Source organism: Ursus arctos, unplaced genomic scaffold (genome assembly GCF_023065955.2).
Source record: "Ursus arctos isolate Adak ecotype North America unplaced genomic scaffold, UrsArc2.0 scaffold_18, whole genome shotgun sequence".
NCBI classification, from domain to species: Eukaryota; Metazoa; Chordata; class Mammalia; order Carnivora; family Ursidae; genus Ursus; species Ursus arctos.
In genome coordinates, this window is record NW_026622852.1 from 47,621,446 (window position 1) to 47,642,175 (window position 20,730).

Here is a 20,730-nt window from a genome sequence, read left to right on the forward strand (position 1 = left end):
AGTTTCTCCACATTCCAAAGACGGTAATGCTGTGACGGCCTGATTGTGTTTCCACTACAACTTGCAGCCGGAGATGCAGCACAAGATTAAAAAAAAAAAAAAGCCCATTGTTCCGTGTTGTGATAATATAACTCTCTGTAAATGGTGCAGTCCAGTGGACAAAGTACTGTGCCCTCCCACCCCACTGGTGACCTGCGGGGACAGCTGAATGCCTTCTGGTCCGCTGAGCCCAGAAGAGTGGGGCTGGGCTTTCAGTAACAGCTGGGCTGATTCATCTAGAACAAAAGCAGCTCTTCTGCTAAATCCCTGGCAGGCCCAGGCTGTAGGGCCAGCGGGCCCCTGTCCCCTTCCTCGGAAACTTCTTCTTGAGCTGGCTCCAACAATGTCAGTCTCCTGCATGAGAGCCTCTGACAGCTTCCCAGTGCTCCATCCCTTCAGCCCAGCATGCTGTCAGTCCCACATGGGAGACTGGCTTTGGAGCGAGATCTCAGTTCCCGTCCTACCTCTGCCATTTCCCAGCTGCGCAACATAAACAAGTGACTTCACCTCTCTGAGCCTCAATCTCTCCATCTCTGAACTGGGAGTGAGAATAGTTTCAATCTGAGGAATTTGCCGTCAGTTTCAAAGGAGGGAATGCCCGGACGAGGCAACTGTGAATGCTGCTGTCCTCTTGCTGCCTGGTTTCTTCTTCTAGAACTCAGATCAGGTACCCTGTATTCCAGACATGCTACCACATGCTCACTTATCTTAAGCACCTCCATGCCTTTACTATGGGGTTCCTTTAATGATACCAGCTACTTTTTACAGAGCCCTTTCTATGCAGCAAATGGTGGACGTGGATAATTTCATTTCGTTTCTCTACAACTCTTGGAGGCGGACTCAGTTATCAGATGAAGAAGTTGAGGCCCATAGAGGTGTCCTACAAGGCCTGGCTCATCTCCTTATTTGCAGTCTTCTTGGACCCTGTCTTTGTCCCCCAGCCTCCTTCCAACCCCACCCGAGCTTCCTCTATCATAGTTCCTATAACACCCTATTGTAATTGTCTGTTTCCTTGGCCACAGGCCCTGCAAGGGTTGAGTCTATGGCTGATTCATCTCTATGCCCTTAGCCCTAAGCGCAGGGCTTGGCACATAACTCGTACTCAAAAAAGCAGTAAGTAAATAATAAGTAAGGAAAAAACACAGGACATGAACTTCTTCTGTGGGTACATAAAAGAATACAAAAATAGCCCTGCCTCAAAGATTTTTTTTGGTGTGTGTGTGTGTGTGTATGTGTGTAAGGGGTTTTATGAATTACTTCTTATTTCTCAAGCACAGCAGTTTATAATCTTTCTTAAAATAGATCTACATTTCTTAAACAACTCCAGATACCTTCCATATAAATAAATAATGAGTTGTCATAAAGCATTATATGAAGTGTTGCAGGGAAGGGCCCAACATCAGGCCCTAACATTATCAAGACGAGATTAAATAATTCCTGATCCTGAATGGGAGGCCTGGAAGAAGCTTCACCTTCCCCCTGACTTTCTTCACTTTGGCCGTAGAAAGAACCTGGGCTTCGGGGGCACACCTGGATTCGGATTCCCGTTCTACTCACCCAACTACGGAAACGTGAGCAGGATTGCTTACCTTTTCTGAGCTTGTTTAATGTATTTGAAAAATTGAAGATCATACCTAACTTGGAGGTAGTTACAGAAGGCTTAATTGACGTAATAAATTGGCATAATAAGGTGACCAGTAAGCACCCAAACCTAGTAGTTATAATTTTAGGTTTAATTTTTATTATGCCACTGTCTCCGGGCCAGCTGTGTGTAGCTGCAGACAGGCTGTGTTTAACAGCCAGCTGTCAAAGTCCTGGAGGTTTAACAGCCAGCACTAGTGAGCTGATTGACTCTAGCACATCCCTGAAGGGACCCAGACGCCTCCCCTTCTTCCAGTCTTGTCTTCCTCCAGCCTCCACGCTTTGCTTATTCTGTGCCCAGAGTAGAAGATTCCATCCCATTCCTTACCTCCAGTTTTAACTCTTTCCAGCCTTTCAAGACTGGCTGAGTCTTCTCACCTAGTGACACTGTCTTCTCTGCCTGGCTCTCCCTCCCCCTTTCTCTCCATCTACAGGTTACAGTGGGAGCAGCCAGGTTTGTGCAACATGACCCTGTCTCTCTGGCTAGAGTCGCTGGATAAAGGGTAGGCATCTGACCCACGTTAGCCTGTGGGCTACAAAGATTCCAGCTCCCTGCTGGTAAAAGCCATTTTGTGGAAAGCAGAGATCCTTGTCTGATTTGAGGCAGAACAGTGAAGCGGGTGAGCAGAGAAGGGCGATGGAATTAAAGCACTTTCCAGGTACTCTGTGTGCCCAGGCCTGCATCTGGGCTGATCCTGAGGCCCAGCTGCATCCTGCCCGAAGGGCTCCTTGGGATACTGCAGGATCCCCGAAGAGCACCTCTTCAATTAATCGCTTGCACAAAATCCTGATCTTGTGCTCTGCTTCTAGGAACTGACTAGAAGGCATTCAATGCTCAATAAATGCTTGTCCTAATAACTTACTTTTCTGAGGCTAGCATCAGGAGAGGTCTACACCCAAGAGAGCCCTAGTGGATCCCAAATTCTTCCTTGGCCAATCCGGCCTTCTCCTCTCTGAGTTTCTCCACACTGATTTACCCACGCTGTTTAATGCAGATCTCACTGGCTTTCTCTGTAGAAGGTGGTCACCTCAAAATGGTGGTCTTAGCCTTCAGAGATGGCCAGTCCTCACAGGCCCAGTTAATTAACCATAATCGTCATATCCCAAACTTTATTTCCAAGTTCTGATAATCCCGTGTGTCTACTCCTAATACTATCAACTGTGTTTGGGGTGGGGTGGGTAGTACAGACATAGGTGCCAAGTGAGGGCCACTCCTGTGGGTGGGGAGAGGCCTTCTCACAAGGGGGAGCAACAGCTCCAAGTTATCCACTGTGTAGCCTCGGTTGTAGCCTTTGTTTCCCCCATCCTCACTCCTGGAGGATGGGGGGGGGAGGTGGTCTGGCAAAAGGATACATCAAAGTTCTTCCATGAGAGGGGATCCATATTATCAAGAACAAGAAGACATTCACTCTGAAGGTGAGGATCTAGAACAAAAGAGGCCTTCCTGATGCCTAGAGCCAGCAGGGACGGGAGTACATGTAGGAGTCTAGAAAGAAATGAGAATAAGATACCAAGACAGGGGAGACTTCTTAGCATCCATGCAAGACCAGCTTGGCCCTGACTGAAAGGTCAGGCCAGGATCTCTCCTGATCAGCTGTGAAATACACGTGTTAATGTCTGCAAAGAGAAGCACTGGGAGTTTGCTTGGCCCCCCAGTAGAAGTTCCACTTATCATCACTGGCATCATCATCGTAATTTTTCATTATTTCTGGGGGCAGCCTATGCTCACATGCTTCTCCACTACCAAGTGGAGCCATCAGAGGGTTATATGTGCAAACCTGTGCTCCGCTGGCCTCCGTTCCCCATGTCTATAGTGAGGGCTCGGAGCAGATGTTCTCTAAAATTTCCTCCATCTCAATCTGATACTTTCCAGTTCTGTGGAGACACAGATTCAGAGGTTTACCTTTTTTGCTGGAGAGAAGCTGCTGGTGTTGAAAATGATATGCTAGGCAAATCCGGGGCATGTGTATGCCAGGTCTTATAATCAAAGAGCTTGGAGCCGAATAGCGTGTTTTTGCCTTTCTCTCCACCTGCCCCACAGGGAGCCATAGGCAGACTCTGAAGAAAGCAGAGAGTGGCAGAGGGAAGGTGTGAGCCTTTCTTTGGGTGAGCACCCTGCTTCAGTTCTTAGGGAAAGTGGAACTGAGTAGAGTTTCCCAAGCCAGTAAAGGTGGCAGTGTATGACGTCAGACACTGGGCAAAGGAGAGAGGCCAAGGACTCAGGTGTGTATGTTGTTACTTGTATGAACTTGGGAGAGCTACTTAGCTGTCTCTGTGCCTTGCCCTCCTCATCTGAAAAGTGTACATGGTGACACCTACCTGGGGGGGATGGGGGTGGGGAGGTGAGGATGCATGGGAAGCCCAGAGCATGGCACAAGGTGTTCAAGGAATGGTTCCTGTAATTACTAGAGTTGCAGAAAGGGAGGAGGGTGGGCGGAAGAGCCTAGATGGGATTCCCCAGGCTGTGTGGCTTCCCCAGCTGCTACTCATTGGAAAAACAAACAACAACAACAAAAAAAACCAGGAAGTGAGTATGGTGCTCTTGCCTCCTCTTGCTACTTAAACACCAGCTTTTCCTGCTCCGAAACCCCAGAACCTGGCAATTACTGACTTGGTACATTTTACCTTGTGTGAGAGGGAGATATACTCAGCTGAACATGGGGCTGCTGCTGGCACCCAGGCTGGGAAGGGACATCGTGGTCATCTGGTCCAGTTTCCTGCTGTGGGAGTCCTCCCAACGTGGAACCACAGAGCCACTGCAGGAAGCCTGGAAATCCATCCTCGCAGCCGGACTGCTGGAGGCCGCCCTGTGCCCTGTGCCATCCTACGTGGCTGTTTCTCCAACGCATGTGAGATACTGTTGAGATGAAGACAATATCACATTTATTTAAAAGTGACCTTGCACTCATCTTTTTGACAGTGTGGCTTTTCTCCATCACCTGAGATAATATCCACCATCACACTGATAAGAACTTGCATTTATGGAGAATCCACAGTACCCACCCCTGCGCTGAGAGTCTTTCTCTGTGTCTTCCCAACAGCCCCACGAAGAGGCAATTACTATACCCACTTTACACATGAGGAAATGACACTTTGCCAATTTAAGTCACTTGCCCAAAGTTACAGGATTGGTAAGTGTCAGGGCTTCCAACCAAGGCCGTTTGACTCCAAAGCCTCTTTAGATTCTTTTTTTACGGTTCTGTTTTAAGGACAGGGATGCGCTTGGCATTTCTTGTGTTTTCGTTTTGAATGAAGTTGGGAAACATTCTCCTTTCTTTCGTGCAGTGGTTCTGTCAGCGGCTTGCACATCTCCCCTGCTTTAGCTGGTAGCCCATTTCGCTCTCCTGAGGAGGGCTCTGCCTCCTGAACTCGGAACTCACTGAAGCTGAAATCAGCCTCCGTGGATCCCAGCTGAGCGTGGCACGCTGCCCACCCCAACTGCGCTCTTCGGCCCCAGCCCAGCCAGCCCGGGCGCTCCCCTGGGTCGGCTTCCCCCCACTCTCCCCACCCTCCTGCAGATCTCCCCTCCGTGCTCTGAGACTCAGTTTATTCCTAGGAGGGGCCGGATGCCTTCGTCGCGGGGAGGTAGCCCGGGGTCTGGTGAAGTGACACAGAGTGCACTCGACGAAAGCCAGCCTGGAGCCAGAGTGGCCACCCTCCCAGCTGCCTGCGGGCAGGGGCCGGCGCTCCTCCCCACCCCCCGGCCCGGCCGCCCCGCCCCGAGGGCGGCTCCCGCCCGCGCCCTGCCCACCGCGGCCGAGCGACCGCAGAGCCCCCGCCCCGCCGCCCGGAACCAGCTGAGCGCAGCTGGACCCTGCAGCCGCCGTCGGCAGCGCCTCAGCAGCAGGTAGGGGGTTGGGGGGGGGGCGGCCATGGCCCCGGAGATCTTGGGGTCCCGGGCATCTGAGGATCCCGGGCATCTGGGTCCTTCTTCTCCCTCCCGAGTCTGGAGCTCGTCCCGGCAGCGGGGCATCGCTGGAGAGGGGCTTCTTCCCTCACCTTACTGCTCTTCCAGGGGACCAAGAAGGGTTGGACTGGGGGGCTGGGGCAGGGGAGGAAGGGGGCCGGGTCTCCACCTACAGGCCCCGCTATGCTGCAAGCACCTGAGCTAACCTTGACCCCGCCCCCGCGGTTGGGGACCTGGGCTCGGGGTCACCCCGGCACTCGGTGTATTCCACCCGGGCTTGCAGGTAGCCGTGCGTCCGCGGTTTGGGCGGTGGCTCCGCCGGGGAGGCTGCTCAGCGGATCCTTGACTCCAAGGTAATAATGCCTTTGCCTGCTCTCCCCGGGGCGGTGAGGAGCCCTCCAGCTCCTTCCTCTTTTTGGGCCCAGGACTGTTAGAAACTTCTTCCTTGTACTCGTCTGAAATCTGCTTGCGTTTGTTACCTGAAGGTGCTTTCTCCTCGGCCCTACAGTGTACGTTCCTTTCACTGACTCACACGGAAACTTCTCTCAGAGTTGACAACAGTGATTGGAGTCTCCCTTCTCCCTAGGCCCCTATCTCGTCTGGGGGCTAATCACCCCCGAATCTGGTCACGGCTGTGTCCCCCCTGGTCCAGTGCAGGCCGGCTGCTCTGGGCGATGGCCAAGGGCAAGCCCAAGTTTTTGGAAGGCGGGGGAGCATTTGGTGGGCAGGGGACATTGGCTTTTTTTGTAGCCCTTTATCTGCCCAGACATATACCCTTTATCCTACCCTTACACCTTCCACAGAGCAGAGAGGGTATCCTTAAACCGCCTAGAACTCTAAAGAGCCAAAGGCATTCAGGGCTGTCCTGGGGGGTAACTTGGGCTTTGTGGAAGGCGGGGCCTCTGGGGAGGAGCCTCTGCTTTACTTTGGCTCCTAGACACTTTTCAAAGACGTGATCCTGTATGGCCTGTTCTCGTAGGACCACATTTCTGACCTGCGCACTGGGAGCGCGGGCTGCACGGTACTTTAGGTACTTTATAGTGACCATGGGCTTGCTGGAGTCTCACCTCAACCCCATTCTACAGCTGAGAAAACCACAGGGCCCAGAAAGCTTGTGATGGGCTCACAGTGACACAGTGACAAAGGGGTAGGGCTGGGACCTAGTTCCAGTTGGCCTTTGGCGGAGTCCTTCTAGCTGGTGGGGCTTTTTACTCTTTCTTGAGTATTCCATTCATTAATACATCCCCGTCCCTCCCCATCCACACACTTGGGGGTGCTGGTTGGTGTTTCTTGGGGATGTGAAGGGGAAAGGGCTTGGAGCAGAGGAGGAAGGATGGGATGGGAAGACAGGCAGCATCCAGCTCCTTTGAAATTCCGTTTTCCTTTCTGAGGCCTTGCTATTTATAAATGCCAGGGAAATTGTAAACAGCCGGGGAGCTTGCGTTGGCACCCGGGGGGAGTTACACAGCAGCAAAGAAGGTTTCCGTGTGAATCAGGGAAGGAAACTTTACTCCAGAATTTTCCATAGTCTTTTTTTTTTATTACGGACTAACACGAACCTAGGAAAGCGGGCAGATGGGGTGGGTGGGGAGGCTGTAGGGTTTGCCTCTCATGGCATTTCCTTCCTTCCCTCCTTCATCGATTCAACACTTACCCGGGCCTGTGTCCTGTGCCTTGCCCTGTGAGGGCACAGAAGCCTCCAGGAGGACAAAGCTCTTTGTCCTCAAGATACTTCCCATCCATAGTGATTGACACAATCATTCAATACTGAGAGTTATTTCAACCCATAAAGGGGTGACTAAGTCTGTCTGGGTGACCCAGGCCTCAGAAATAAGTAATAGGCTCCCAGGAGTTAAAGGAGTTGAGGGAAAAGATATTCTAAGAAACAGGAACAGTTTGTGCAAAGGTACTGAGGTTTCTTGAGCAGTCTGTGGCTAGAATGGCCATGAGGGAAGGGTGCAGCTGTGGAAGTTGAGACTGTAAATAAAGATTGTAAACTAGGGGTTTGGACTTTATCCTGAAGGCAATGAGAAGCTGAGAAAGGTTTTGAGCAGAACAACAATAAAAACTCTCACTAATCTTGTGGTTGGTGTAGGGGATGCATGGGAGGAGGCAAGCTGGAGGAAGGGGCACCCAGAGGAGGGGGTTGCACGGTCCAAGTTAAAGAGAGTGCAGGTCTGAACCAGAGCAGTGGCCCCTGGGATGGATCAGAGCTGCAGACTCTGGAAGCCCAGCCAAAGGTCTTAGAACCTGCTATAAATTTCAGTGAAAAGCAAACAGTAGGCTGATAGCTACTGGATAAGGCTGCTAAATTATTTTGAGTTTTGCAGTGTTGTTTTTTTTTTCTTTTTGAATGTTTGTAAAGTGGGAAAACTATTGTTAAAGATTCAAACAGAGAGAAGAGTATAGTGTAAGCTTCATCGCTCCAGACCTTCTTCTTTCCCCAAAAGTAGCCATTGTTAGCAGCCATGTGTGCATTTACCAATCCAAGATGAGCAAGAGCTGTTGACTGGATGCCTTATGCTTCTCAACCATCCAGTGCCATAGGTCACTTCTCCCTACTCCTGTGGGTAGTTTGGGTCTTTCTTGAGAAGTTGTCAAGCAGGGGCGCCTGGGTGCCTCAGTTAGCTAAGCATCTGACTCTTGCTCTCAGCTCAGGGCTTGATCTCAGGGTTGTGAGTTCAAGCCCCGTGTCGGGCATTAAAAAAAAAAGAAAGAAAGAAAGAAAGAAAGAAAGAAAGAAAGAAAGAAAGAGAGAAGAAAGAAAGAAAGAAAGAAAGAAAGAAAGAAAGAAAGAAAGAAAGAAAGAAAGAAAAGGAGTAATAATAATAAGAAGTTGCCAGGTAGGTCATTGAGGTGATCTCTGCATGATCTGGAGTCCTTTGCTGAGGCATTGTTCTCTGGTTTTCTTCAAGCAAACTTTACAGTCTGTGTCTACAGCCTCTGAGTGTTTATATTTACTTATTAGAAACCACAGGACTGAGAGGAATTAGAAGCATTGATTTGGGAGTAGAGCTTCAGCCTTAGTTCTCCTGAGTAACCTTTGGCAAGGCCAGCTCTCTGGGGCTCCGTTTCCTCATCTGTAGAACGGGGGTGATGTTGGCTGGCATGATTATAAAAGAAAGCTACTTTTTAGTATATCAACCACAGGGACATTAATTATGTCCTTGATTTCTGCAGTTCTGACTACAGAGCCATGACTCTTAGTCCCTAAATGTTATCCTGAAGTTTCCTTGTAGTCCTGACATAATGAGAACTGCTGGGGTTTTCACGGTGGCTGTGTGCACAGCTTGGAGAGTTCAGCCCTGGAGCAGAGAGGTTTGAAGGGCCTCCCGTCAGCACTTTTGGCAAACTCATCCTTTTCTATAGTATCAACAGGACTCCACAGTGTAGGTCAGTCTCCCCTCTGTTTCAGGGAATCAAGGCTGAGAGAACACAAGCTCCCTTGCCCTGGGTCACTCTGTGAGTTGGGGTCCCAGCCAGGACCATCTCCCCGCCCTTTGGCAGAAGCAGAGGAAAGCAGATCCCCGGAGGTATGCATTTTTCGGGGGAGGGAAATGGAGAGAGCAATGTTTAGGCAGCCAGGGTATGTTAAATAAAACTGTCTCCTCCCTTTCAACTGAGCGTGTGTCATATTTCAGCCTGATGTGGTTTGTGAGTTTGTAGACCACAGGCAGACTGGGTTCCTGCTGCTCGCTGGTTTCGCCCTCCCTGCCCCCCTCCCCCCCACACTCCCCCACCATATGCTTGCTCTCCCCTGCCCTGCCCTGGGACCACATCAGCAGTTTGAGGGCAGGGCAGAGAAAAGCAGTAGGCGTGGTGGGCAAGGCTGGGCAGCAGAAGGCCTGGACTTGGGTCCTGGTTTTGCCACTGACGAAGTACTGGGTGACTTGTGCTAATATGTGTCTTTCTCTGGGCCCCGGGGTCCACCCTGCACTAGAGGGGTGGGCAGGATAATATCGGGCTTTCTTGGCTCTGATGGTCTCTGAGTCAGAGGGTTTTGTGCTCAGTGCATGAACGTGGACCTCAGAGTGAGCCCACAGCAGTCATTATGTTTAACCTGCACCAGGGCCAGCTGGAGATGTAGCCAGTGTTCGTGACTTTGGTCTTTGTGGCCTGAATTGTTTGCCCCGTAGTGCAGATAAGGAAGTTGAGGCCTAGTATTCATTTATGTATCTTACTCCCTGTTCTACGAGCAGTAAGTCCTGGCCACCGTAGGGAGCATGCTTGCTGTGTGTGTTTGCTATCTTGTTTAGTCTTTTCACAGCCCAGTGAGGGAGGAGATATTGACTCCATTTCACAGACAAGGAAACTGAGGCTCACCCTGGAGAGATGAAATGATTTACCTTCTTTTCTTTGAGCCTCACAGTAGCCCTGAGGTTGTCGTGATGGGTCCTAATTTGTCCATGAGGAAGGTGAAGTCTGGAGCTGTGAGCACCCGGGGCCGGGTGACCATTTAGATTCCTTCCCGGCTCTCTGTCCTTGTCCCTGACGGGGCCTTGCTTGTTCTGCCTCAGAGGGAACCTCTTGCACCTCTTGCATTCAATGCTTAGACTAAGGGATAACAGGATCCCTGAAACCTGCTCTTCCCCAGGGGGCTCCAGAAATGGTTTCAGCCATAGCGTCTCAGGGAACTCGGTGAAGGAGCCACACCAGTGGGAGTGGATTCATGTATCTTGCTAAACGGATTAAATAAATAGTATTATTGCTTTCCAGCCTCAATGAGGATATCATCTGGGTCTGCCTTATTTGCCAAGCAAAGGATAGACAGTATATATGAGCCTTCAGGGTGGGTCCTGGCCCTTAATCTCCTTTCTGTAAGCAGTGTGGCCAGGCTGGGCCCTCAGTGGACACAGTAAATACTAGTTAATTTTGGGGGAGTGGCAAAGTGGTATGAGTGGTATACTCATGGGAAATGGGGTGCTTTTTCCCCTTTCCTCCAAGGACTTTACCCCCCTTCCTTTTCTAATTATAATGAATGCTTATGATAAGGAAATTTAGCAAATAAAAAAATAAGAACTGTCCATAATTCTGCCAATGTGAGATAATCACTGTTAACATTTTGGGGGCATTTCCTTCCTGATATTTGCAGCACATTTTTTTTTTACCTCTATATAATTGTGGTCATACCACATTTATAATTTTTCTATTCTGATTTTTTTTTCAACATGATGACATAAATATTTTCTCATGTTATTAAGGACAGTAAATTTAATTTTTAGAAGAGTTTGAGAAGTATTCTCTACCTAAATAGATAAAGGCATGTCTATTTCTATTGAAAATCTTTCATTCCGATTGGGGGATTAAAGAAATGAAATAATGCATTTTACTTGTAAAAAAAAAGTTTTATTTTTTTATTATGAAAATGATATATGCAAATCTGCTTTTTCCTCCCTCTGTTGTTGTATCTAAGTGGGAATATACCATGGTTCACTTTCCTCTATTATCAGGCATTGAGGCTGCTTACAAACAATGGTGCAATGAACATCCGAGTGTATACGTTAGTCTTCTTTCATTATTTCCTAAAAGAGAGCCCAAGAAATGGAGTCACTGGGTCAAAATGACACATTTTACAATTTCTGCTACATTTTACCAAATTGCTGCTCAGAAGGCCACAGAGCTCTTATTCCCACCAGGCATTCGTGAGGACGGCAGCCTTCTTGGTGGAGCATTGAAAGCTGGTAATCAAAGTTCTAGCTGTCTTACTAGAAGGCTCAGGGACCATTTCCCCAAAACATCGTACTTCATTTATTTAACAAATACATTTGCACAGTTCAGCATCAGTAAGGATAAAGATTATGGTTCCAAACTGAGGAAGCAGAGAGAAGCCTGTTCTCATTTCCAGTTTCTGCTTGGGACTTGCCATAAGACCTTGAGCTTAAGCCAGGTCACTGCTCTGCTTCCGTGCTTCAGAGGGACGGGCTTGACTTTGTGTTACCAGCCCTGAGACTTCGGTGTGACTGTGGTGACCACCAGCAGAAGGCTCCCCTTCTGACTGCCTTTTTGCCTCAAAATAGCTTCTAGATTCCAGCTTTTACAGTTAGACCTTGGGAATTTCCCTGGCCCCGCCCTTTACTTCATGATCAAGGATACTCAGGCCCAGAGACAGCAATTGATTTTTGTAAAGCGCACAGCGAGTCGCCTGGTTGCTCCTCCACCATTTGCAAGATTTCAAAAGCTCTCATCTAGACCAACACGAGTTCACTTATTAAACCCAAGGTCTGGGAAGATGAAGCAACTTGACCATAGTCAAACCCCACGTTTTCCTTGGCAGCATGGTCTTGGGAAAGTCATTTCCCTCTCTGCCTGGTGTCCCCGCACTGCGAAGTGGAGAGTGGCACCTTCTCTGGTTCTCCTCCTTCTACTTTTCTGCCAGTCGAAGGTTTGATTTCAAGATCCAATGGAAGGTCTTGGTCTATCGATTGTGCATCCAAAACAGGGTGCTTCTTGAGGTCCCTAGTGCAGATGATAGGTCAGAGACTTAATACTATGACATAAGGAAAGATGTCTTTAAACCCTTTCTTTCCTCGGGGAAAGGGTTGTGGGGACAGTATTGCAGCTGGACACGAAAGCTGTCCCGGCGGATCTCAAACTTACCGTGAACATGAATCACCTGGGGTGTTTGTGAAAATTCAAAGTCTGGTTCACTAGGTCTGGGGTGGGGCCAGAGGCTCTTCATTTCTAATGAGATCCCAGGTAATGCAGAAGTTGCTGGTCCAGGGGCCACACTTGGCATAGTAAGATTCTAAATCCTTTGTTGGGGGCCCAGACCAGAGCCTAGATCTCTTACTGTCTTATGGTAGAGGTTCTTTCTACCCATCGAATTTGCCTCCAGCTTTTGTGCCGTATGCGGAGTCAGACCGTCTCTTTAGTCCACAGCTGAGTTTTTAGAATCTGAACAGCCCTTGAAATATTTTGCTGCCTAATTGCAGAGCGAGGTAGAGCCCTTCTTTAGGAGAAAGAGACTCAGCAGGAAGCCATCTGAAGCAGGAGAAACACAGCTGAAGGACCCAGCTTTCGTCTTAACTATTTCCACCAGAAGTTTTTATACTTAAGATTATAGACATTCTTCTCTCAAGTCTGTAGGCTGCAAACTACAGCCCTGGGGAGGCCTCAGCCTGTGATTGTATGCCTCTGAGCTAAGAATGGTTTTTACATTGTTTTAAAAGGTGGTTAAAAAAAAAAAAGCCAAAAAACCCAAACCTAAAACCAAACAAGGAAGAATATGCAACAGACAAGGTATGGGGCCTGCAAAGCCTAACACATTTACTAACTGGCTCTTTACAGTAAGAGTTTGCTAACCAATGATCTAGAGTAACCAAAGCTTTGTGTTTTTCTCTATGCAAAAGACCTAGCCTTAATGCCTGAAATTTAGTGAAGTCGGGAAGGCAGCCTGCCTTGGTGGGAACTGTGCAGACATCTTAGTTGTATGACTCGAAGCACATTTTCACCTCTCTGAGCTTGTATCCTTCCTTAAACAAAATAGAAACAACGATATCTTCCTGGCAGAGTATCAGGAGGATGAGACATGGTGTATGTAAAGAGTTTAATCCTTGCTAGGTGCTCAGAAAAGCAGTGTTGTCTTTGGGGCGGCCATTTGAACCCTTCTGGGATTGCTAGGCAGATATCGTGTTTCTCCCACCAAATCTGAAAGTCCTCCCATGATGCTGGGAGCAGGCTTTTCAGAGAAAAACACCCCTGGCTTCAGGCTCCCCCCCTCCACCACCAGGGCAGAAAGCTCCTCTTCGGCCACCTAGACATACGGGGTTCCTGGTGACTTGCACAGTGTCACTTGCACAAAGCTCTCTACCCAAAGGCCAGCCCCTCCACTGGTGGGCAGCGCTAACGGACTGTGCCTTCTCCCCCTCTCTAAGATATAATTCAGTAAACAGGCGCCCCGCCGGCCCCAGACCAGGATGGTGAATGCTGGAAGGAAACATCTCTCTTTATGGCTCCCTCTGGAGCATGTGGGCGGTGGACTAGTCAGTGGTTTGTGGACCTTGTTTTTAAGTTGCTGCAGCCTTAAGGCCCAGAATGGAAAACAGACCAACTTGGAGTTAGCCTGAGTTATTGCTAAACCCAGCCAAATTTGCATCTCTGGGGCTCCTCCCATCCAGAGCCTGGGGAAGAATGTAATGTTCTTTTTGCCCATAGGTGGCAGCACCTGCACTCTTAGCTGTCTTTGTGAATGTGCGCACATGTGCACAAGTATATGTTTACTCACGTGTGCACACATGTGTATATGCATGTGTGCAAGCATGTGATTTACTAGCGTCTTCCTTTGGTGATTCTTGAGCTGTAATGGCCCCAGCCCTAGGCTAGGAGCTGGGATCCATGGAAGCAGATCTTAGTCTAATGGGGGAAGCTAACTGGGAAATGGACCATAATCCAGTGTGACAGGGAAGACTGGAGGCCTGTGGGAACTCAGAGGAGCTCACCCTCATGGGGGAGGGGAAATTAGAGCTAACTTCCTGGAGGAAACTGGGCTTGATCATGAATGGAAGGAGAGATGAAGAATAGGGATGGAAGAGAGTTCTGGAACAGAGAAGACTCTGTGTGAAGAGTACATGCAGACGCAGGGGGCAGAGTGCAGCTTGGCCTGGCTGGAGCTTGGAGGGGTGTGGATGGAAGACAGGAACTGAAGAAGCTGAAGCTTATGGGACCAGCAGCAGCAGATCCTGAAGGACGTTGACAAATTCACTGAGGATCTTGGACTTTATCTCTGGGGCTCTAGGGGAACCATGGTGGAGTCTGAGCAGAGGAGCGACGTGGTCTGGGCTTGCACCACAGGGGAGAGAGGAGGTGGGGGGACCAGTTAGAAAACAAGCACTGCAGTCACCCAGATGACAGGTGGTCATACCTGGACCTGGATGTTGGCAGTGGGGGTGGAGACATGAGGATGTATTTGAGCAGAACCAGCAGGGCAGGGCAGGGCAGGGGGAGGTGGTGTTGGAAGAATGAGTGACAGAACAGGGGAGGTTGAGGAGGGTGGTGCCCTGGTGTCTGGTCTGGCCCAGGCTGTGGCTGGTGGCTGGTAGTGCTGTTGCTGAGATGCGGAACATCAGGGGAGGAGCAGATTACATTCGGGAAGAAATGTAGCACCACCAGGAGGATGAGGGTGTGATTTGGAGGGGTGTAGAGGAAAAGCGGGCTGGATTTCAAAGGCTTGTCCTCACACAGAGTTAACAGAAACTGAGACGTCATTAGTCACTTGCAGGAACACAATATAGTGCAACTCTGCTTTGATCTATCCCATGGAACCAGGAAGTTTCAGGTGGAACTCTCTGAAGAAGGCCCACAGAGCTGGTGTGGACACCAGTGCCAGATAAGCATGCAGCCTCTTTTTCAGATCCCCTGCTTTGCTATGTATGCCACTCACAATGCAGAAATACACCGGGAATGCCTGGGCCATTTACCGTCAGCTGAGGACAGGGCTCATTGGTGTCTTAATCTCTGTAGCCTGTAGGGCCCCACTGCATTTGGGATCTTGGACTCTCTCCTTGGCTTGGAGAAGCTGGTTTGGGCAGAGAAATTTTCCAGTGTAGGCAGGAGCCAGCTTGCTTAGCTGTCCCCTGAATGTGGGTGGCTGGGGTTCTGGGGAGTGAGGCAGAGTGAAGATCCAGGTTGTCCCTGAAAGGCAGGGGGCCAAAGGGCTGGGATGCACAATCCACTGTGGGGCCAGTGTTGGCTGGTCCTTCGTTCGCTCATCTAGCATATAATTTCCCTGGTCCTGCTGTTTGCCAGCTCATGTGCCAGGACCAGCATTTCAGAGGCAAAGCAGACTGGCAGCTCGCAGCCTGATGGGAGAGAAAGACCTGTTGCCAGATAATGATAATAGGGTCTTACAATGGTAGAACAATGCTTAGGCATAGAAGTGAGGATACAGCATGTAAACAGCTTGGGTCCCCTAACTGCACAAGCACAGAATGAGAAAAATATAATTTCTAGAAAAAGGCTTAGGGATTTAATTAATAATCAGAGTAAACATATGCACTGTACAAAACGCTTGACATATCTTATCTCATTTAATCCTTATAATAGCCTATGGAATAAGTTCTGACATAATCCTTCTTGTACAGAGGAGGAAACTGAGACTCAGGGCGAAGTAACCTGATCAAGTCACGCAGTTAGTTAAATGAGGGGTCATCTTGTCTAACTCCAGAATCCTGAACCATAGCTCTGAAGTTGACCATAAGCTGAATTCAGACATGCACTGGGGTTGCCTTACTTGCAAATGGGATTTTAGGCTGGATTAATAGAGACATGATATCTAAAATGATGGAGGTGAGAGTTCTGCTTGCCCTGCTCTGGATAGAGCTCGCCTGAATGTCAAATTTTCGGTATTGTGCTGTCAGTAGGGACAAGGTTCATTTGGAGCTGATCAGGGAAGGGGTGAGGGAGGGAACCAGAAACCTGGTCTCAGGAAAAGCTGGAGGAAAGAGGTTATACAACTTGTAGAAGATTTGAGGGACCCAAGTCTAAGGAGCTGTTGGGAAACAGGGTGACAGACCTATTCTGGGTGATCTGAGCAGATAGAGCTAGAACCAGTGGGTGTAAAGCATAGGGAGAGAGATTTTAGCCCATCCTAATGACAGTTCTTTCAACCAGCTAAACTCAACAGAAGGTCTTACAGCCTTGGCAGGAAGTGAGTGCCCCATTGCTTGGGGTGTGCAAGTAGAGGCCGTGTGACTGTGGTGGTGGGTGCTGGGGACGGGTAGAAGTATCAAATGGGATTTGACCAGATGACCTTGAGCGTCTGATGTTGAGATTCTTGGCCTTTTATTTACAGGTGGTGCTGATAACCCCCTTGTACTCTGCCTCTGCCGTGGTCCCAGCACCTCTGCACGGAGCAGCCCTCTTCCTCCTCACAGCCCTGCAAGGTAGGTGGAGCAGAGCAGACACCCCTGAGTCCTCCTAAATCCAGCTCTGGCTGCCCGGGGAAGTCTGGAGGGGACAGTAGAAGCAGCTGCTGGTCACTACTGTGGACTCAAAGGGAGTCCCTGAGGTTTCTCTAGTAAAGCCCAGAGTGCATTTCTGCCCGTTGCCTCATTTGTTCCTCACCCTCCCTTGTGAGGGAGGCCAGGCAAGTGTGATCCTGTGGGGAAGACACAAGGGCTGGGCTTGGTGCCAGGGCGCCTGGGTCCCTATCCCCGCTGTGCTACGTTCTCACTGTGTGGCTGTAGGAAAGCCGTTTTCCCTTTCAAGGCCTCTGTTATCTCTTCGGTAAGAGGGTGGATTCCCCGGAGGTCCAGGAATTCTCCCCAGAGGCCTTGGAGAAGTGAGAAAAAGCTGGGCTGTGGCTGCCAAGTCTCCAGGCTTGTTGACCGTAGGAGGAGTACCCAAGCTGTGTGAGTCACAGGGCAGGTGGATGAGTCATAGCCACCTGGGACAGCTGGCAGGATGGGGCCCACCTGACTATCAGATTCACAGGTGACCCGCTGTAGGATGCTGACATGGGTGGGCAGGCAGCGTTCTGGGCTGGAAGCAAGGGACCCACTTCATGACCCAGCTTAGGCCTCAGTTTCTCCACCTATACAATGGGTGTATTGGTCTCCCGCCCATCCCCTAACAAGGTTGTCGTGAGGACTATACGAGCTTATAGATGCTCAAGAGCTTTGTGAGCTGCGAAGTGGGAAGGATCAGTACCAGGGGAAATACCCAGCCTCCAATGCCGGAACAGAAGTGAATTTCTAATAGCAACTGTGCCGAGAGCCTGGAAAACACCCCTCCAGCTCATAACATCACCCTTGGGGGCCAAAAGGAGAAGGCGCGATATGGCTCCAGGGTTTACTCATCTGCTGTGGTCCAGCTGGCTTTCGGGTGGTGACACTTCTTGGAGCAGTTCCTCTTTCCCAGAGCTTAGGTGCAGGGGCCTTCTGATGGTCTCCGGAATGCTTTGTCTACAAAACAACCAGGGATTCCTAGAAGGCTGGCTAGGCATAGAGATGAGACTTGGCCCCCTAAGGGTTCTGCAGCCAAAGGGCCAGCCCTGATGTGCCCAGAAAGGAGGGATCTGGGGCCGGTCTTGGTTCCGATGCTCCTGCTTGGGGCCTGAGCCCTGACAGCTCCCAGAGCTGCATTGCCTCAGAGTGATCTGTCACTGAAGAGTGTTACAAGCTGCCGATGCTTTTGGCAGCAAGGACACAGGGGCCTGTCTTCTGTCTTCCCCACTTCTGCAGACCCTGCCAGGCCAGGCTGGCTCAGGCCCAGCTGAGTACCTGCTAGTAAGACTCCCACCCCTTTCAACTGCTGTCCCCCAGCAGTGCACCCTGCCTCATGCCCACCTCTGCTGAACTGGGGTTCAACCAGGGGGGCCCTAGAGACCTCCTACTTGTCAAAATCTGGTGGCGTTTTCTCAGGTCTCCATGTACCACCTGCTGGAGCGTTGGATACCTTCTCCTGGAAGTGCTCTCTCCTTGTTGCTCCTGGGAGGCTGCCCCCCTCAATTAATCTCCCACTTCTCTGATCTTTGTAGGGCCCTGTGTTCCTGCCTCCGATGTTTACCAGGATTCTCACCACCTTCTGGTCTTGAGTTATACATATAGGTTAATTTGCTCCTTTGCTCATTCATTCAATCATGTGTGCATCACCAGATACCTGGGCCTGGAACCAGTGTTGGAACATCAGCAAAGAACAAGATTTTCCCATCTGTCATGAGCCATACAGTGTTGGGGCTTGCAGTAGTCAGCCATGATACACATAACAGACTCAGCCTTTCTTCAGCTGTGAAAGAGATGACTGGGGTTATAAGAGCACATGGAGTTGGGTGGGCATGGCAGGATCTTGACCCGACACAGGACTGAGGTCTCCCTCCAAGTCCAGACCTGGAGAAGGGACGACAGGTGGCTGGGTGAGCAGGGAAGGGAGCCCCCAGACAGAGGGAACAGGACGGACCAGGTTGTGAGGCAGGATGATGCGTGTGGAGTGGTTGAGAAACAGGAAGAGAGGAGCGTGACCGCGGGAGGAACTGGAAGAGAGGAGCGTGACCATGACCATGGAAGGCCCTGGAGACTGGGCAGCACCCCAGGCGTGCAGGCCCTTGGAGGCCTTGGTCAGAGTTTAGATTTTTATCCTAAAACACTGGGGCACCACTGGAAGTTTTAAAGCAGGAGAGAGACCTGTTGCAGATTGCCTTATCAGGGGGAAGCCCTTGAAAGAGCCAGCGCAGGTCCCACTCTGACCCGTCCTGAGGGTGTAATTTTTGGCCCTTCCACAGCGTGGTGTCCTGACACTAAGCCTCCATAGAGGCTTTAAGGCTCGGTATTGGTCAGTCCTGGGAAGTGTGCACTTCCCAGCATCCTCTCTGCTCTTTGCATCTTTCCATTTACCTGGCCAACCCTTGCTGAGCTTCTGCACTGCAGAGGGCAGGTGAGTCAAATCCCACCCCACCCTTGGAAATCCAGATTTGGGGGGACTGAGGCCCAGAGTGCACTGGGATGCGAGCCAGGCTCTCCAGGAGCCAGGGAGGGCTTTTCCTGCTCTACGTCAAGCACTGGGCTAAGGGAGCACTGGAACATTCCAGCCAAGGGATTCACATGTACAAAGGCCACCTGGAGCCGCTGTGCTTAGGGACTAGTGAGTCGTGTGGCTAAAGGAGGAATGTGGGGCTGAGGTGGGGAGTGTCCCGAGATGCTGGGGCTTAGTCCTCTGGGTGCCAGGGAGGCATGGACAGGCTTTGAGCTGGGGAGTGACTTGCACAATGGGATTTAAGAACAGATAGGAGGCAAAGGGGAGGGCACATGGGAGGGTCAACATTGTAAACGGGTTGGAGAGAATGAGTATCACTGGGTGAAGCCTGGTCACTCCCACCTACCTGCACACACAGTAAAATACTCTTCCTCTTTCTGTCCCCTGCCCTTGTTGGGTTATGTCCCCGTTGGTTGGCACTCCTGAGCCACCAGCACTATTTCAACGTAGCACCAAGTGCGGTTACATCCTGGGCACCAGAGACAACGGTCTGAGCCTGAAATGTCACTCTGGCCCTGAGTTGCTAGTCACATCCCTTAATCCCTCAGCCTCAGTTTACTCAGCTGTGAAAATAGGGGTGATAGAGGGTTGTTGAGGATTACTGATGAGGAAATGAAGTCCTAAGCGTAGGCCTGGTGTAGACTGACAGCTCGGTTATGTTTATTTCCCTTTCGGTTGGTAACAGCCCCGTCCATGCTGTAACTTGCCCCTTGGGGAGTCCTCTGTGGCGGCAAATCTGTGATCATCCCACCGGCACCTTTATCTTATGGCTGAGGAATCTGGGGCCCAGAGAGAGACAGTGACTCATCTAAGGTCACCCAGCCCTTCAGTGGTAGGGCTCAGACCTGTTCATCTCTCCCTCTTGTAATCCTCACTTTTTAAATGCTGATAATTTAAAAAAAACAAAAACAAAAACCAATTCCCAAGTCGACAGGGGGAGGGGTAACAATGGAATGAGCATTTTGGGGGTAGGGGCTCTCCCAGACATTTCCAGGGAGTATCCTGGCTAGACAAGCCCTGAGAAAATCAACCACCCTAGTTACATTTGGGGAAATTGAGGCCCATAGAGAGGTTGTGGCTTGCTCAGGGTCCCCAGAGCATAGGAAGCAGAGAGGACTCAAAGGCCCGTCTCCAGTCACCAGCAGTAGTTGGGTGAGCTCTTCTCCCCAGCCCACTGCCTCATGTTTAAGAAAGTGAATTAGAGCACGAACAATAGTTTCCTGAGGAAGTTTCAGTTTTTAACGTGCCAATGTGTCAAGGACCATTTCCGGAACCGTGTGTGCCCATGTGATGGCCGCAGAGTTGAGCCTGGCATAGCTATTTCAGACTAAGCCACAGGGTCCTATTTATAGGCCTGTGTGATTAGGTTGATGTGGGAAGGAGAGGCTCGCCTGCTGTCTGCCCAGCCCAGCTATGGCCGAGGAAGAGGCCCTTGGGGGAGATTCTGACCCGTCGGTGAGTAGCAAGGGATCTGGGGTGGTCCTGAAGCCTGCTCAGAGGAGGGGCTCCAGGGGAGGTCCCACTCCTGACTCCCAGGTCATCTGCCAGCCAGGCCCTCTGCAGACCAGAAACCAGCTCTGATCCTGTTCTCCCTACTGCCTGGGTCTAGGCCAGGACTCCTGTCAGTCAAGCCCCTTCCCCAGCCACGCCTCTGAGTGTTTGCCTTGCTCTATGTG

The 20,730-nt window shown here is 50.4% G+C and overlaps 1 protein-coding gene across 5 annotated transcripts in view; it reads left to right on the forward strand.

Annotated features, from left to right (window-relative positions):
* Positions 1–5,425: 5,425 nt before the first annotated feature.
* The window catches only part of GSN (gelsolin), a 52,085-nt gene continuing 36,780 nt past the window's right edge, over positions 5,426–20,730 (forward strand). For 3 of the 5 annotated variants that reach the window (XM_057313731.1, XM_057313732.1, XM_026513888.4), the window contains exons 1-2: positions 5,426–5,527; positions 16,377–16,467. Coding sequence is in view for 1 of the 5 variants with exons in the window: in XM_044389565.3 (XP_044245500.2) it covers positions 20,468–20,509 (42 nt within the window). In the remaining 4 variants the exon portion in view is untranslated. Of the gene's footprint in view, positions 5,528–5,875; positions 5,941–16,376; positions 16,468–20,199; positions 20,510–20,730 lie in introns of those variants that run through there. The other 2 variants (XM_057313733.1, XM_044389565.3) reach the window with 2 other exon arrangements.